This window comes from Arvicanthis niloticus, chromosome 1 (genome assembly GCF_011762505.2).
Source record: "Arvicanthis niloticus isolate mArvNil1 chromosome 1, mArvNil1.pat.X, whole genome shotgun sequence".
Classification (NCBI taxonomy): domain Eukaryota; kingdom Metazoa; phylum Chordata; class Mammalia; order Rodentia; family Muridae; genus Arvicanthis; species Arvicanthis niloticus.
In genome coordinates, this window is record NC_047658.1 from 164,910,728 (window position 1) to 164,929,027 (window position 18,300).

The 18,300-nt window shown below is 46.6% G+C and overlaps 2 protein-coding genes across 5 annotated transcripts in view; one reads left to right on the forward strand and one right to left on the reverse strand.

The window, feature by feature from the left end:
- Nucleotides 1-3,710, reverse strand: part of Hspa12a (heat shock protein family A (Hsp70) member 12A) — a 156,046-nt gene extending 152,336 nt beyond the window's left edge. The window contains exon 1 of the mRNA XM_034503460.2: nucleotides 3,570-3,710. Coding sequence (XP_034359351.2) covers nucleotides 3,570-3,572 — 3 coding nt within the window. The 5' untranslated portion in view covers nucleotides 3,573-3,710. The remainder of the gene's footprint in view (nucleotides 1-3,569) is intronic.
- Nucleotides 2,952-18,300, forward strand: part of Eno4 (enolase 4) — a 28,608-nt gene continuing 13,259 nt past the window's right edge. The window contains exons 1-7 of one of the 4 annotated variants that reach the window (XM_076925916.1): nucleotides 2,952-3,735; nucleotides 5,476-5,604; nucleotides 6,438-6,628; nucleotides 12,923-13,065; nucleotides 14,892-15,061; nucleotides 15,147-15,284; nucleotides 16,653-16,706. In XM_076925916.1, coding sequence (XP_076782031.1) covers nucleotides 3,571-3,735; nucleotides 5,476-5,604; nucleotides 6,438-6,628; nucleotides 12,923-13,065; nucleotides 14,892-15,061; nucleotides 15,147-15,284; nucleotides 16,653-16,706 — 990 coding nt within the window. In that variant the 5' untranslated portion in view covers nucleotides 2,952-3,570. The remainder of the gene's footprint in view (nucleotides 3,736-5,475; nucleotides 5,605-6,437; nucleotides 6,629-12,922; nucleotides 13,066-14,891; nucleotides 15,062-15,146; nucleotides 15,285-16,652; nucleotides 16,707-18,300) is intronic. The other 3 variants (XM_034503488.2, XM_076925922.1, XM_076925924.1) reach the window with 3 other exon arrangements.

Genomic DNA, 18,300 nt, shown 5'->3' on the forward strand with positions numbered 1-18,300 from the left:
TCAATCCAGACCGCTCTATGTACTTAAGAGGCAAATCCCAACTCCGGTGTAGGTGCACCCATTTCAAAACTGCCCTTGCCTCACACTCTATGTAGACCCCTGGGACATCAGTGTGATGGCGCATGCATCCTCTCTAGTGAGCACAGTCCCAACCTCACGCTGTGCGCATGTGCCAGGCACTCTGACACACACACACACACACACACACACACACACACCCGCCTCTCCTGCTCTCTGTACCTTCTCTTGTCTCCCACTCCCAGCTCGCCCACTTGGTATCTCTAGCCTCACACCAACTCTTTTTCCCGTTCTAATGCCGTTGAAGCATCTTGGACATTTAATCTCAGCAGAAACGGAAACAGAATCACCAAGATGTTAAAATAAATTATGAGAGGTTTGTGTACAATTTGCATATATCTGGGTAGTATACTTTGTAGCAAAATCCCCACTCTTCCTAATATTTGTGGAAAATGAAATTAGAATACTCATGAATAGCCCTGTGACTGGAATCTGGCCGCACTACTTCACACTAACAGGCTATTCGTAAGTCTAGAGCATAGGAAAATTTCAAATGAATTTTCCTGTCTCTGATTTCAGCATACCGATGACTCATGGTTGGGAGTGCAACTGAGATTTAACTTCAGTGCTCTGGAATAGTGTCTGACACAGGGTGGACTGTCAAGACATCTTCATCAACTGAATGTCAGAAGCAGGAAGAGCAGAAGCTTCCTTGACTTCACACAGCTTCAAGGTAAAGAGTCTCTAAGAAAACAATGGAGTCACTAAGGACCCCTTCAGGGTCATCTCTTCTCTAAGCTTTGACTTAAATACCTTTCCCTTTGACTTACTGTACTCTCTAGTCATGAAGGTAATTAACTTGAAAAAAATTAGATACTGCTAGCATATACAAAAGACAAGATTCCTGAGACCCCAACACCTGAGGACAGCATGATTAACCCGCAGGAACACACCCGTTCAGACTGCCCACACCTGACACAGCACCGACAGTTTCTACCCCTGCCTCTGGGACTTGGACTTCCTTCTTGTTGCTTGAGGCCCCGTTTTGCCTGTTTCCTCTTATAGCTCCTGCCCTCTTCCTGTGTCCTCAATCCATTCCTTCTGTGGTGCCTCCCTCCTGTTTCAAGAGGACTCTGTCCCCATTTCCCTCTGCGGGCGTCTCGTCTCCATTCTTCAGGGTGCTAGGCTATGAAGACATCTTCTGTATCTCCAGTCCTCCCTTTTGTTCTGGGATTCCCGAACTTGAGGCCAGCAAGTGTATAACCCGGTGCATATGTCCCCCAAGTCAGGCCATATGTGTGTTACTCTTTACGGCTCCCAAGAGATCTCTACACTGCCTCCATCCTGTCACCGAGGCCTAGGCATCCTTTATATTCCTTCTCATCTGACCTTTACCCTTTGACCTTTCTACATTATTCTCCACCCGGGTTTACTGCTTCCTGAACAACCAAGTGTGTTATCAGTCCTACCACCGTAGCCAACCACTTCTGTCTTGCCAGTCCTGTATTTTTAGAAATGCCCTGCTCTTGCAGGATGGTGTTCTAATACTCCGACAATTTCTCTCCAGGCTAAATCTCCACCCCGTCCCTCATTTCTGAAAGGAAGGACTTATTATTGCTCACCTAACCCCAAAGCATTCATCAGTTACATGTTTGTGATTTATTGTGTGCAAAATCCATTCACTTGTCCAGTAACTGTTTACTGAACATCTACTCTATGAGGGAGTAAACTAACGTTCTAAGTGCAGTACTGAATAAGACACACAAACCCTGTCCCCATAGGATACAGAGGCTGGTGGGTTAGGGAGGGAAGGACCTATTACATAGTGGTCTCAGTCCAAATACTTCCAGTTTTCCGTTAAAATATTAAATGAGGGCTGGGGTTATAGCTCAGCTGGTAGAGCGATTGCCTGGCATGCCTGAAGACCAGGGTTCTATCTCTAGCACTGCATTAACCAGGCTTGGTCGCTCATGCCTGTCATCCCAGAACTCTGGAGGTAGAGGCAGAAAGATCAGACGTTCATGGCCATCCCTCCACTACACAGCTAGTCTGAGGCCATCCTAAGATACAAAAAACCAAGTCTCAAATTTAAAGAAAAAAAAAAAGGAAAAGAAAATTAAATGAGGTCTAGAGAGATATAGTTCAGTAGGCCCAGAGATACATGCTGAGCACAGAAGAGTGGAATGGGTCATCCCTAGGGGGTGACATCTGTGGTCTAGGTTTTAAGTGGGCAAGGAGATCACTAGAAAGAACGGGCTGCTGGGAACAAGAATGTGAGGCATAGCTTTCCTTAAGACACGGGACTCAACCTACACATAACAGAGTAGGTGGAGGAGGTGCCTTCCACTGGAGGTGGGTGGGTATGAGGAAGGGCACACACAGGAATGAAAGCAATGGCAACATTTTAGGCTCATTTTAAACAAAGGTTCTCTAAAAACCCAGCTGTGAGCAGTCAGCTCTGCAGTGGACACGAAGATGGATGACTAAGTCTCTGCTTCCACCAACAAAGGACTTGCAGCCAGGCAAGTGTGTGATGACCCATCACACAGCAGAAAGGAAACCGTCCTCAAAGAGACACAGGGGAAAAAAAAAAACCAAAACACTCGCCTGGGGAGTCCATAGCGGGAAGGAGTGGGTCTCGGTTATATAACCGTACTTACAGAATCAGGTTTTTAATTCACCTACATCCAACAATACATACATCTATAGAAAACAACGGTTCCCAGATGCTTCTCCGATCTCGAGGTTATTTTAAGTGATTGTCCAGCGGACAGAGCAAGTAAGACTACATTTTCCAGATGAGCAGTGGAGGCACAAATCTTTTAAGGAACCTCCTTTCTGTCGGGAACATAAAACAGGCAACAGTAAAACGACAACGACAACACCCTGTCAGTCTCGGCCCACTCCTGCCCCATCCAACTATCTAGAGCACAGGAAGAAGTTCTATCATTGCGTCAGGTACCCGACTGTCACAGGAAACTGGGATGACCCAAGGACCTTCTCACGGGCTGCGTTTGTATGGCCTCCACCCCGCCCTGGGTCTCTCCAAAGCATCATCAGCCTTATGCCTACACTGGGTTTCACCCTCAGTAATCTCCTCCAAAGGGAGCTTTCTGAGAGAGCATCACGAGGCGTACAGCAAGCAAGTGCGTGGGTTGGAAGGGATGCATGCCCAGGACTTCCAGGGCTCAGGAAGGGCACCCTGGGCTCTTGCATCCCTCTCCCTCGTAACTGCAAGAGTTGAAGTAGCGGGTACCGCTCCCCAGCTTCTGCAAAATAAACTCAAACAATCGTTAAGTGTCTCCCCGTCTGCAAAACTGTCAGAGGAACAGTGCCAAGCGGGGCCGAGAGAGCACTGGAAACGAAACACCGAGGAAAGACGAAGTGCGGACGGGACGACGATGGGTCCAGAACGGAAAGCTGAGGTTCCTTCCACCGAGGGCAGGAAGCCTCGCGAGATCTAGGGGTCGTGATCTCGTTGCGTTGCCTAGCGACAAAAGGACGCTGACGGGCCCCCTGACGAAACCCCGCAGTAGCCCTAAGTCTCCTACCATGGGGGACGAAGGCGGCAGCCGCAGAGGCGGGATCACTAGGGACCTGCAGAAGCTGAAGCAGCAGGCGATGGCGTACTACCAGGAGAACGACGTCCCGCGCAAGCTGGAAGAGCTGCTCAACTCCACCTTCTACCTCCAGCCTGCGGACGTCTACGGGCACCTGGTAGGGACCAGCGGCGAGCTCCCTCCTCCCTCCGGCCCACGCTGCGGCAGCGCGCTGCGTCTGCGCCTGCGCCACGGAGTCGCGCCTGCGCGCTGCGGGGCAGCGGGGTAGGGGGCACCCAGCGGGCGCTGAGCGAGCGTGCTGCGCGGGGAGGATGCGGAGAGTTGACTGAGGCCCCTGGATGGGTCTGTAGTTCGTGACTACCCCGAGCTTGGCGAGCTTCTTTACTATCCGAGGAGCTCACCTGCCGTTGGTTTTCTAAACCACAGACCTGACGCCAAACTCACCTTGCCTGCGTGCGGGGACCCAGGCTGGACCTCAGGCAGGGTCTCAAGCTGGACCACGGAACGAACGCGGGGGACTTGGACGCAGCCCGCCTCGGGCCCCATTCCACTGGCTCCCACTGCCCCCAGATGTCTCATATTCCAAGCCTAAGCACCCGGGTGTGAAGACCTCACGCTCCCTGCATTAGCTGGGTTCCCAACTTATCGGGCCGGGTGACTGCTTAAATGCAGATTTCACTCGGAGGCCCTTCCCTCTTGTTCTTGAGCTCTCCTAAGGCAGTAATCCTTGAGGATCTGCTAAGGAGGGGAGCCCTGTACATCAATTTTGGCTTGGGGAAAGGAGTTGGGGTGCCATTCTTCGTTTATCTCCGTCCCTGGAAACTCTGCAAGATTAAAACAAAAAACCAACCCCGCCTTGTCTAAATAAAGAACTTGTGCCTTGGGGATTTAAGTGATTCCCCATTCCCACCCTCACCCCTATCCCTGCACAGTGGGACATAGGGACACTTACAAAGTATTTGTAGAATGGGTGAGTGAAGATTTCGATCCCTTTGCTTCTTGCTGAAGAAACTGTTAACGTGTTGTTTAGTCCCATTTTAAAAGGACACCTAGCCCTGTCTCACAGGCACGTGGTGTCTCTTCCTAGTCTGTTAGGTAGCCTGGCACTGGTTTGTACAGCTCTTTTGTACTGGTTTGTACAGAACTTCCATATTTTAGTTAGGGGCGGCCCTATTTGCTTTCTATTCTTTGCTACAACATTCTGACCAAAAGCAACTTAGAAACGTGTTTATTTGGCTTATATTCCCATGTCACAGAGGGAAGCCTAGGCAGGAAATGCAGCAGAAGCGATGGAAAAATGCTGCTTACTGGTTTGTTCCCCATGGATTGATCAGCCCGGTTTTTTGAACCACCCTGGTCAACCTGCCCTGGGGTGGCACTGCCCATAGTGGGCTGAGCCCTCAGACATCAATCTTGGATCCCTTCCAAAAGACGTCTGCTCTGTCACTTAAAGGGAATTGCAATTACTAAGATTCCCAAGAGGCTGTTTGAGTTAGACGGCACTGTGCATCAGCTGATGGAAGGTGAGGGAACCACCGTCCTCACTGTTGAAAAGCCAGGTTCCTGCCTGGGAGTGGGCAGGGGTAAAAATCATCCCCTTCAGGATTTTTAAAATCTAAATGCATCACAGTGTAAAGACCAGTGACTTCCACAACTTGTGAAGAAGGATCGAGAAGTTAGTCAGCTTGACATAGAAAGGCTTGCTAGAGAGTGACACCAAGTCCGTGGATTAAGACCTGAGTACCTGCTGAGACGCTCTGCCCCAGCAGAGCTGTGTGGTGCTAACCCAGATCCAGGAAGGACACTTGTGGAAACATTTTGTAGGAAAATCAATGTGTTGATTTGTAGATAAATTCAATGTGGTTTTCTGATTTTTGCTTTTGTGTATGTTTTGAAGGCAAACTACTTTTCTAAACTTGCAAAGCCTCCCTCCATATGTAAAATAGTGGGGAAACCCATACTGGATGGACTGGGACTTCCTACTCTACAGGTGGAAATCTCCTGCATCATTCAAAATTTCCCCAAGGTATGAGGCAGTTAAATTTTGTTCTTTAGTGTGTCCTGCCCATATCTGTACTAATTACCAAGAGTTGTCTAAGTTGAAGAAAGTTAATGTTTTGAAATTAAATTATTTGTGATGTATATATATATATATGTACATATGTATTTATTCATAGATATTCATAATATCTTGAATCAAACAACCAGCAACCCAGTTCCTGTGTGTTGGCCTGAAAATAATCTTAGGGAGAAGGAAATGAGACAAAAATATTCTGACATTATGGTGCAACGAGTTCTGTACATCTGCATTTGCATTTATGTGTTTGAGATATGAAGAGTAACAATTTAAACCATTTATTTAGGTAATCTTAACAACTGGAAGTAGTGGTATACTCCTGTAACTCCAGCACTCTGCAGGTGGAGGCCAAGAGGATCAGTAGTCAGACTATCCTCTGTTAATCATAGTGAGATTAGGCCAGCCTGGGCTACAAATTAAAAATAATTTAACAGTTTAATTCATGCTGATACCTACTTGTTACAAATAAAATTGTCACAGCCTCTGAGGGGGGAGAATAATCATGATTAAATCTGTAGCTATTTCTTGGAGAAGCAGTGCTAGGAGAAGCTTGGCATGGGAATTTTATACCTGTATTTTAACAAGAGGGTGATTTAAAGTGTTTCATGAAGTCAGGTTTCTTCAATGTTTCAATGGGTGTGCATTAGAGCCAAAAAGTATGTATTGTTTTCCCCCTTGAAGTTGATGATAAAATACTATTAATGTTAAGCCCTAGATTAATTTAATCTCCCATCTTCTGGGAGAGGTAGAGAAAATGCAGAACATGTTTGTGTCCTCGTCAGTACATCTGTTCCGTGGCGATACCTACTCACTTTGAAATCGTGGAGAATGCTTTGCCAGAGGTGTTGGACGCAGAGGAGGCAGAAAGGGACCAGGCAGTGAACACAGCTGTACAGTGGATCAATCTGTCCATCACAGAGGAGCTGTGGGGTCTGGTTCCCTCCAACCAGGCAGAGGTGGACCACAGGCTCAGGTACTGCTTCCATTTCAAAATAATAATGGCCGACTATAAACGCCTTGTTGTCTTCATGTTCCTCTGTCAAGAAAATGACCTGTGGAGCAGTGTTACTTAGACCACTTATTGTCCTGATTTACCCACGAGTCTGAGACTGCAGGTGCATGCGCAAGCTTTAAGGTCAGTGTTAAATACCAGCTGTCTTCCTTTGCTCTCCACCTTGTATTCTAAGACAAGGGATCCTACTTTAACCTGAAGCTCACCAATTCAGCTGGAATGGCTGACCAATAAACCCCTCTGTCTCTGCCTGCCCGGTGCTAAGACAACAAGCATTCCTCTCCGTGCCTGGCCTTTTACATGGGTGCTGGACACTGAGCTTGGATTCTTCATGTTTGCATGGCCACCCCAAGAGATTTCTATGCATAGATAGGTGAAATTGGTATACAAATCAAACATTTACTAATAACGGTGATTCTTTGGTATATAATTTTACCATTCATTAAAGACTAAAGCAAGGTTGCATCCTAATGAGATGTGTTTTTACATGTAGAATTAAATCTTGGCAGGATAGCTGATACCGAAAGACAACAGAGCCCCTTCAACTTCTTTCGGAGTTGATCAATATTTTTGTCTATTTATTCATTTTGTGTGTGCGTGTGTGTGTGTGTGTGAGCGCGCGCGCATGCCACAGCACACACTTGCACATTTGTGGAGGTCAGAAGACATCTTTGACCGGGTGAGTTCTTTTCTTCTACCACATTGAGTTCTAGGGCTCAAACTCAGGTTTCCAGGCTGGGAGAAACGTGCTTTTTTCATGCCAAGCCATTTTGTCAGCCCCAGAGTTGATCAACATTTGATTTTATAATAGTCAAAGCTGAGAATACTGCTTTGCATAAATACACAGAATATACAGTCCAAACAGCAGAATTATGTTTATAAGCATATCAGAAATTGTTGGAAGTTTCGTCCTAATCCCAAGCTAAAATTCATTTAACAACATTTTTGACTGTTAAAATCTTTTAAAACTGTATTTATTTTCATTTATGTGTTTGAGTATTTGCCTGCATATATGTATGTGTATCACAGGCATGCCTGGTACCCAGAGGAACCAGAAAAAGGCATTGGATCTTCTGGAATCAGAGCAGTAGGCAGCTGTGAGCCACTCTGTTGGTCAGTTTTCAACCTTCCTAAGGCTGTGACCCCCAACCATAACATTATTTTCATTTCCAATTCATAACTGTAATTTTGGTACTGTTACAAGTTATCTCTGTGTTTTCTGAGGGTCTTGGGTGACCCCTGTGAAAGGGTCATGAGACCCCTCTAGGGTTCTCTACAAGAGCAGGTTTTTCTCTTAGCTGCCAAACCGTGTCATCAGTCCTCTCGTTTGACAACGTTTCATGAAACTCAAGCATTCTAACAGTGCAACCCAAAGACACACTAACTCAATATTTACCTGATGGGGAAGATAGTAAAGGTTTATGTTTTGCAGAATTAAAATATGATGTTTCAGCAAGATCAAGAAGCTTGCACATACAATAAAATACTACAATGTGCAGTGTGCAGCAGTGTTAAACCTGAGGTGCTTCGGGCTGCATTCATTGGTGGTGTGTAGCAGGACAGTCGTGTGGCCTTGCAGGTGAATGTTCAAACCCAAAGTCACACAGTGTGACATGGATGAGCAAGCAATGCTCCGAACACAGAAATTCATCACGTGTGTGATTTGGAACTCATTTTCAGTCACGATGTGTTCAAGAACCTGTTTACTTTCACCAAATAGTTTGTAACCCCCAGCAGTCATTTATATGACCCTGTGGGGAATTGTGACCCACAGGTTAAGAAGCTGGGCCTTGGACTGCAGAGCTGGGGAGGCAGAGGTCCCTGAAGTCCACTTCCCTCCTTAAAGTTTGCTACCACACTCTTCTGTGTAAGGTCATGAAGGGCTCTCTGGTCTCTGCTGCACAGAACTTCCTGGGCTCATCAGAGAACTTTCTCAAGATCAAGATCATGTTACAAATCCAGAGAATGCCCTTTCCCTCTGTTGGAGTCTACCTTTGAGCTCTTCAGACCTTTCCCTGTGGTCACAGTGGCTGGTGACTTACCTTCTGCCCTCCAGCCGCAACCAAGCCTTAGACCTTTAGCCCTGGATTAGGGTTTTTTTTTTTTTTTTTTCCCCAAAATCAGAGAGCAAAGCAGGGCTGAGTGAGTGTTATTCGATGCCACACTCAGCAATGGGTTAGAATTACCTCTCCTTCGTGCAGCTGGAAGGCTTCAACACCTTTGCCCAGGCTGAGGGCAGCTGCAGCCTCTCCAGTCTTATTCCTCAGCCATGAGCGATGTCATGCTGGTTTTTGCCTCAGAGTTGGATGATGACCTTGAGTGGGGAGCCTTGAAAAGCTACTTTTAAAACAAAAATTTATGTATGTATTTATATTTATTTATTGGTCTTCTTGAGTTTAAGTGAGATACTCTTAGGTTTCTATTTTGGCCACAGCTTCTACTTCATTGTATCCTTTCTTCTCCTGGAGTCCCCCCTCCCAACCACACCCCCCCCCAAAAAAAAAACCTAAATCTATACTGATTGATGTTCTTCTGTTTCTGGAGCTTTCTTTTTCTTGATCTTGATCTCTTTTTCCTCCATAGAGGGGGAGATCAATGGAGATGGGGCAAGAGGGAGAAAGAGAGGGAGGAAGAGACAGGGAGAGAGGGGAAAGGAGGAAGACAGAGGGAGGAAGAGTGACAGAAGGAGGGGAAGAGAGAGGGAAGGAGGAAGAGACCTTTTGAAAAAGATGAGAAAGTCTGTGGGCTACAGTATTTTTAAGTTCTTACAGGAAGAATGTCAGCATCTGCCACCATGGTTGACACCTTAGCTGACTGTAGAACTCAGTCTTCTTCAGATCTTTAAGAGCTGTGTCCCCCCAGATCACCACTGCTTCTCCTTTCCTTGCTGTACATCCTAAACTCCTCTCTGCCGTCCTCAAAGACCCTTCTGCCTACGTGCATAAGCTTCATACTCCCCACCCTTAACCAGCCTCAGCCTGATCCTCAAAACCCTCATTTCTATGCCCCACATCCTTGCCCTATGATACTCCCAAGTTAACAGTCAAAAAACCTAACAGAACCCACTCTCCCCACAACCTCTCTACCACAATCTCTAGAGAACAAACTCTGGGAATCCCTCCCAATCTGTTGACTCCCCACTCACCATCTGTGCCCAGCAATACCTCCCTCAAGTCCTAACTTCAAGAGGATCCCAATCTCTTCCTCCATCTTGGATTCCATCCCTCCAAACTTCTCTTATTAAAAAATCACCACTCAGTTTCTGACCGTGTTCCCTCCACCCATCCCTATTTATCTCTGCCTCAAGGGTCTCCAGACCCTATTACTCCTGTCAGAAAACCCTCAAAACCCTCCAACCTGATCCGTCTCATACACAAGAGGGTTCTCTAGTTCCTTCTGCCTATACTTTGTGTGTGGATGGCAGCTCCTTCATGTCAGGAGGCCACATCAGAACGATCTCCCCATCCCCATTGTCAGGATTCACCCTCACCTTCCGGTGCCTGTTCCCTTCTGATCCCTAACCCCACGTATCTCATCTCTCTTCTCACTCTCCTACTTTTCCTTTGCCCAAAGGATTGCTGAAAATCCAACACCAATGGACTTCCCCTGAAGTCATTAACTGTCCAGACATTCTCTAACATCAAACAGTCTGAACAAATCCTACACTCCCAATTATAAGACATAACTAAACCCAAGCCATCTCCTCTGTGACACATACACACACACTCATGGCCAGGCCCTCCCTTGGGTCAAGCTCATCCAACAAACTCTGTCCTCAACTTCTCTGATCCCTACTTCAGTGTCTCCTGGCACTTTTCTTGTGCCTCTCTTCAAAGCCTCTCGCTGTGGAGCCCTAGTTGCTATTGTGCCCCCCCCCCCCGCCCCTGCCACTGACCACTTGTCTCCTTGACCACTAAGTTCCCTTCTGGAAACCAAAGCTAGGTTCTCTTAGGCTTTTCACACCAACAGCAGAGCCTGTTCCAGACCGTCCCTCTCACAGTCTGCCAATAGCCTTCCCAATCATCCATGTTCCTGAGATATCTCAATTTCAGAACCCACCCACCTGAACACCCCAGGAAATACTATTCTGGTGTAACAAAAGCTTCTCAAATTATAATCTCCCCAACACAACCAGACCCTGCTTTCAGATAACAGCTCTTTCCCCAGTTAGCCTTATGTAGCCAATCTAAAATTTCCTGGCTCCTCTAAAGAACTCTCAGACAGACCTCAGATAAGGACTTCTGCCAACAACAGCCTGTTTTCCTGCCTATTGCCTATCCCTAAGAATGGGATCTCTCCCTCTTTCCCTGATCTTGGGACCAAATACCAGTTATAAAACTAACAGTTTCAAATGCACATTCAAGATAAGTCGAAAAAGTCGTTAACTTCACTTCTGTCCCTAGTCTGTCTGGTCCAGCAGATTTCAAATCACCTACAGCAACCCCAGTGCCAAGCCCAGGCGTTTTCTCAAAATCTACGTCTGGGTCCAGCCTCACAAACTGCACTTCCATAGCTTCAGATGGTCCTACAGAACCTGTGCAATGACCAACAGCCTGCTCTTCCCAGCTTTGTCGAACCACCCAGTTTCCTTGGGCCCCCTAACAAGGAGGCCCCAATGTCAGCAGAAAGCAGACAGAGAGAACGATGCCACTTACCCAACATCCAGTGACCCTACAATAAAACAAAAAGATGAGGATGAAGGGACTCTACACAGCTTGCCATAGCAAGCACAGCTCTGGCAAGCACGGCTCTGGCAAACATGGCTCTGCCAGGCCTTGCCCTTCTCTCCCTTTCCCTCTGCCTTGCTAAAACACCACAAAACAAAAACAAACAAAATGATTTTATATATATATATGTATATATATATATACATGTATATATATATATATATACATATATATATATTTTGGTTTTTTGAGACAGGGTTTCTCTGTGTAGCCCTGGCTGTCCTGGAACTCACTCTGTAGACCAGGCTGGCCTTGAACTCAGAAATCCGCCTGCCTCTGCCTCCCAAGTGCTGGGATTAAAGGCGTGCGCCACCACTGCCCAGCTAGATTATATTTCTAAAGCTAGCCATCAGAGTCTATACACTTATTGGGCCACTTCCTTCTCTTGAGGCTGACTACCAAGGTCCAACTATCAAAGTTTTGAAGTTCAGAATCAAAAGAGCCCCTTGGCTCAGCTCACCTAATTAACATGCCTAATTAAAATTAAACACCTCATCCTAACACGAGGGTTCTTCTTTTATAAACCACCATTCACTTATGCGTTACATCTGTCTCTTCTCTATCCAGAGGCAGTTCTTTGCCCCATTTTGGGGCAGATAGTCCTGCCCCCTCTCACCTATTCCTGCCCCCCCTACCCCCACCCCCCCAGTTAATCCTCTATCTCCAGGTCTTTGTCCCTTATCCATGCCCTGTCCTCTGGTGCAAAGAGATCTCCCTTGTGCTGAGAATATGGTTTTGGGAATCCTGAGCTGATATGGATCTCACAGGATTATTTGTAAGACTAGAGTTGTGCAAAGCTGATCTGACTCATGTTTTTACGGGGTGTTTTTAGTTTCCTTTCTGTCTATGGAAACCGTTATCTTTTTATTCAAGAATGGGGGAGGGGTGGTAAACTGTTGGGAGTTGTTTCTACTAGGGTTTCCCCAAAGTTTTTTACATGCTCATTTTAAGTCACGCACACCTGACTCTCATCAAAAGGAAAAGGGAGGCTGGAGAGATGGATTTGCAGTTAGGAGTTCATCCTGCTCTTGGAGAGTATCCAGACTGAGTTCCCAACACTCACACTGGGCAGCTCACAGCCACCTATAAGCCTGGCTTCTAGAGAGTTTGGACACCTCTGGCCTTCACACACACACACACACACACACACACACACACACACACACCCCTTTACAATACCATCTTCACTAAGGATTCTTGAATGGTTTGGCTTCTGGATGTCATTTATATAAAAAGACACCAGTAACCCTTAATCAAATTTTGTCTTCAAGTTTTATTTTGAGAGTATAAAAAGAGCTCAAATAATTTCAGTGATGAACACCCAGAGAGTATTGCTTTCCAGGCAAAATGAATTTTGATTCTTGACAAAGAAAAATGGCTTTGACACCATCATTACTTTTATTAACCTTGGAAATTAAAGCTAATTTGCCCCTCATTAGCTTAAAAAAATCATATTATTGTAACATTACCAGGGTCAGCGGTAAAACATGACATCCCATTGTAAAGGCTTACATTTCTTGCCATTCAGGATCTTCTTTGAACACAAAGTACAAGAAGATAAAGAGAGAAAAGAATTGGAAAGGAGCCAGGAGGAGCCAGTTCTTGCACCTCCACCAGTAATTCCACCACCACCTCCCCCACCTCCCTCCAAGAAGAAAGGGCAGAAGGCAGGTGAGTGGCTTGTCATCGTCTGACACCTTTAGGCATGAGGAATAAGGGGTAGGCAGTGCCCAGCCAGGTTCCATTCACCTCCCTTGGGGCTGCTGTACTGAGCAGACAAGGTTTATCCCACCCCACCACCATTTTTATTTGAGGAACAAAACAATTGTGCTTTTATTCATAGGTAAACACTTGCTGAATAAAATTCCCTAGACAGTGGCAGTGGGGGAGGGGTGGAAAGGAGGTGGGAGTGCAGAGTGTAGGAATTTGCACCTCCTTGAAAGTTTCCATGAGGAAAAAAAAAAAAAAAAAAAAAAAAAAAAAAAAAAAAACCATAGTATAGAGTCTGCTTTGACTGAGGCAAGCTCTATTTGAATATCTGTTAAATCTGAGAATCAAGAGGAAAAAAGACCAAATCCACAATTGTCCAGTTAAAGCAAGCTGTATTTTGGGGTTACCAAGGACTGGCCAACCAGCTGCCTCACCCTAAATTGGGATTTGAGAGATCGGCCCCTTCTGGCCTCTTGAATTCCCCTTTACAGGAGAGATAAGGTGTTCGCAAGGGCGAGAGAGCTGACTGCTATACTTTGTTAGAAAGATACAAGGAAAGGTAAGGATGACATCATGCAAATGGGGTCTCAAGCAGTTCACATCTGACCTAAGAAATAGGAATTGATTCTTAGTTATAAGTAGAAACCTTAACCTGCCAGGTAGGGTGTTTCTGTCTTGGTCCTACATATCAACTGACATATGAAGCTTTGCTTCAGTCTGACCTCTGCTCCATGCTCCATACAGCAGCCCCTCCAGTCTGCTAACACTAGACCTGCCCTTAGAATCACGAGCATTTTTAATGAGTTGAATCAGAGCTAACATGACCACAGGCACAGGGAAACACCCAGCTAGAAAGTGGGTTTCACTGAGACAGCACTAGGCCAGGAAGGAACTACGGTGATGGAAACGAGATCCTTTACCTCATTGTCTCTGCTGCTGAGGCTCAGAGAGGGGAACACAACTGACCGAAGAGTCACAGTAGACCAGGCTTTTCCCCAGATGCTGTGGCAGGCTCCATTGAGCTGTACTGGTGGCCCAATGACCCTTCAGTTGGCAGTTGCCTGACTCACAAAACTGAGAGCTTAAGAGAAGAGAAACTACAGTGGAGGCAGGCATTTGCTCAGCACCAACCATGTGCTGGGTGCTGATGCTGAGGACCTGGGGTAGCTGTGGGGAAGAACAGGAGACTGGAGGCTTAGGAGGGACTCTGTTCTTGGACAAACAGGCTGCCTGAGATCTGCAGAGTGAAGACAACGGAGGATTCCAGGTAGACTGTTGGGCCTGGGGATTGATAGAGGTAGTAGGCAAACACAGAACAAACCATGGCTCTCTCTGGGTTTAAAGAGAAAGACAGCGGATTGGGCAAACACACGAGAAGTCCTCAGTGTTGGGTGCATGGGGACTACAGTGACATGTAAAAGGTCGGGGTTTGGAACTCAGACTCTAAACCAAGTTTGCATCGACTTTCTGTAACATGTTAGGTGACCAATACACTGTGGTCTCTTAACCACAACAAACCCCAGTTTACTTACAAGCATGTGTGGGAGTAGCAGTATCTACCTCACACAATCGTGGACCAAGTTTATGGCGATTGGCAGAATCCTGGCTGAGGATGGTGGAATACTGCTAAGCCAGCAAATCTGAAAATCCCCGGGAGCTAAGAAGGCCCAGCCTTGGCCTTCACTCTTTCCTCTGTGCTGGGTCATCTGTGAGTACAGCAGTAAAATGTGGTCTTATTCCAGTGAGATTTCTAGAAAAGAATCCTTTCTCTATGCTCTCCTCTACAGGACGGAGGGACACTCTTTTGGAGAAACCTGTTTTACCCCCAGAGCCCCCAGAACCAGTCCTCCATGGCAGCATGGCCATTGGAGCTGTGTCCCTGGCGGTCGCCAAAGCCAGCGCGACCTTGGCCAGCACTCCTCTCTACTTAACCCTTGCGTTACTGAAGCACGACCAGGTTAGTTACATCCCATCACCATATGGAGCCAGGACCCTGGCGGTACCAGGAGCTGCCATTCTCACATGCCCTCACTTTCCCTGAGTTTCAGGAGCAGCCGTCAACATTCACTATGCCTTTGCTGATGGGATCTGTACTGAGCTGTGGGAAGTCATCACCTGGGAAGCTACAGTTAATGAAAGAAGTGATTTGTATTCCCAGTCCTGGATTAACAACCAAACAAGTACCTGATGACAGCCGAGACAATTTTGCTATTTGCTCCCCCTACCCCCGCCTCCATCATTGGTGAATTTTAGATCAAGAGAAAGTGAATTAAATGGTAATTTAGGGAATCAAGTAAGTAGGAAGACAGCAAGGACTCAAGCAAAAGGAAACAGACCCTCTTAGAGGTCTGGTTTAGACAGCCTTGGTTCATGCTAGTGATTCCCAGGAGCAAGGTCTTGTTTGTGTGGAAAAGCCAACATCTGAGGTATCAAGAGGAGGGCCTTTGCTTACTTCTGGGCTGTGGCAAGTGGAAACCTGCTTTCCAACAACCTGCTCTGTTAGGAAGAACTCCAGGCCAGTGGGTGGCCCAGCACCTGGGGGGGGGGGGTGGGTTCCAGTGCCTACGTGTGAAGTGAGTGAATGCATCCTGTGTCAAAGCTTCAGTTCTCAGGGGCGGTGCTGTCTTACATTGCCCCTGCATTAGAAATAACTGTGCAAGCTTCACGCCATGGTGAATGCTTTCAGAAAAAGCAGAGGAGACTCTCCCCACTGCCTCCTGCAAAGAGTGAAAATTTCCCAAGTTAGTGGAGATAGATAAGCTTTCTAAAAGCTTCACTTGCTTTCTCTGTGAAGAAGAGCCCTCTTTAAAAAAATTATTACCTCACACTTTACAAATTTCAGGTGACTAGAATTTCTATATAACACACCAGCTTTCAGATTCTGTCAGACTGCACTGTGCATAGTCAGACTGCACATAGTCAGGATCCGGTAGGATCCTGAGTCACTATCTGCTGACCCAGAATATCTGTGTGTCGCCCCATCCTCCTCTCCCTGAGCAGCCCTCACCATCACAGCCATGCCTCCTCTTCCTCTTCTCAAAGATTAATTTATTTCCATTTTATACGTGTGGCTGGTTTGCCTGGTACCTGTGCACCCTGTGCTTGCAGTGCCTGAGGAGGCCAGAAGAGGGTGTTGGAGTCTCTGGAACTGAAATTATAGACCGTTGTTAGCCGCAGCATCATGTGGATGCTGGGAACTGAACCCATGTCCCCTCCCACCACTGTGCTCTACTCCTCAATTGACAATGGATTCAAACTCTTTTGGTGAGCTGTGCCATGCATTGCACCAACGTTGTCCAGCTTGGTCAAGAGACTATGATAGACTACTTAGCCAGTTTTCACAATGAAGATACCATGGCACAGCCTGTCATTCACACTTAGCCCAACAGGGGGCCCGAGATTAACATTTGTCTCTAATTATTGTGTAGACTGGCAGTCCTCCATAGGGAGTCCATGAGCAGTCCCAGGAAACAATGGACATAAGGGTATGGCTTTCATATTTGAAACCTAAAATTCTACAGTGTATACCCTGGCTGTTTTGCTTACAGGGTATCGAGTTGCTTCTGGAAATTCAGAAACAAGTTAACAGAGCAATGGAGACGGTACGTCGAGGGAGGCTGTGGGGATGGCTGGCACTCACATCCAGCCTGCAGTTCAGTGTGGAATTAAACCAGTGTTGCTCTTGTCCCAAGTGTTGTTTGTTTGCCGTTTCCCATGCAAACCAAGTCGGTCCTAGTCTACTCTTCTGCTGCTATGACAGACACCAGCACTAGGAAAGCAGCCTGGGAGGGGGCGTTATCTGGCTGCCACTTCCAGGTAACAGTCTGTCTTAGTTAGGGTTTTACTGCTGTGAACAGACACCATGACCAAGGCAACTCATAAAAATAACATTTAGTTGGGGCTGGCTTACAGTATCATTAAAGCAAGAGCATGGCAGCATCTAGGCAGGCATGGTACAGGCTGAGCTGAGAGTTCTGTGTTTTATCTGAAGACTGCTAGCAGAATACTCACTTCAGGCAGCTAGGATAAGGGTCTTATAGCCCACAGTGGGACACCTACTCCAACAGAGCCACACCTCCTAATCCTGCCACTTCCTGGGTGGAGCATATACAAACCATCACATTCCACTCCCTGACCCCCGTAGGTTTGTCCAAACATATGAATCTATGGGGGCCATACCTAAACATAGCATAATAAAAAAAAATACATTTAATCCAACTTCTAAAGTCCCCATGGTCTATAGCAGTATCAACAATGTTAAAAGTCCAAAGTTCAAAATCTCTTATGAGATTCATCCAATCACTTAACTGTAATTTCCAGTAAGGCAGGAAACCAGCTGGGCAAACTCCAAACTCTGTATCTCTGTGGCTGATGTCAAATCAGTCTTCAGTTCTCCAATTCCTTTTTCATCTTTGTTGACTGTAACAAACTTCTTTCTCCTGTGCTGTTTCCACTCCCTGTTGGCAGCTTCCCTCAGCAGACAGCCCACGGCTCTGGCATCTTGAACATCCTGGGGTCTCCAAGGCAACTTCAGTGTTACAGCTTCTTGTTTCAAAGTCTGGGACCCACACATGATCTTCTGGGCTCCTCCAAAGGGCTGGTGTCACTTCTCCAGCTCTGCCCTCTGGAGCACTCTAAGCGCAGGTTGATCCACTCCACTGCTGCTGCTGTTCTTGGTGATCATTCCATTGTACTGGCATCTCCAGTACACTGGGGTCTTCCTCTACAACTAGGCTTCACCAATAGCTTCTCACATGCTCTATTCATGGTGCCAAGCCTCAACTCCTTTGCATGACCCCTTCAGTCCTGAGCCACCAACTGCAACTAAGGCTGTACCTTCACCAATGAATGGCCTTCCATAGCCTCTCACAGTGCCAAGCCTCAGCTGCTCTTCATGACCTCTTCATGACCCCTTCATGCCTTTAAAACCAGTACCACCTGGGTGACTCTTAGACATTACCAAGTAAAATTACAGCCCTGCAAGTTACAACCTTGTCTATCTCTGGAACACGGCTTTTTTGTGCTCTCAGAAAACACTTCCCAGAAGATTTCACTTCAGTGATGCTGGTCTCTTCTTAATCAGCACTAATTTCTTAGCTTCAGCTAACCAGCATCAACTGTTCCAGTGGTCCCTTCTATTCTGGACTCTAAAGCCAGAGCCGCATGGCCAAAGCTGCTGAGTTCTGCTGCTTGCTG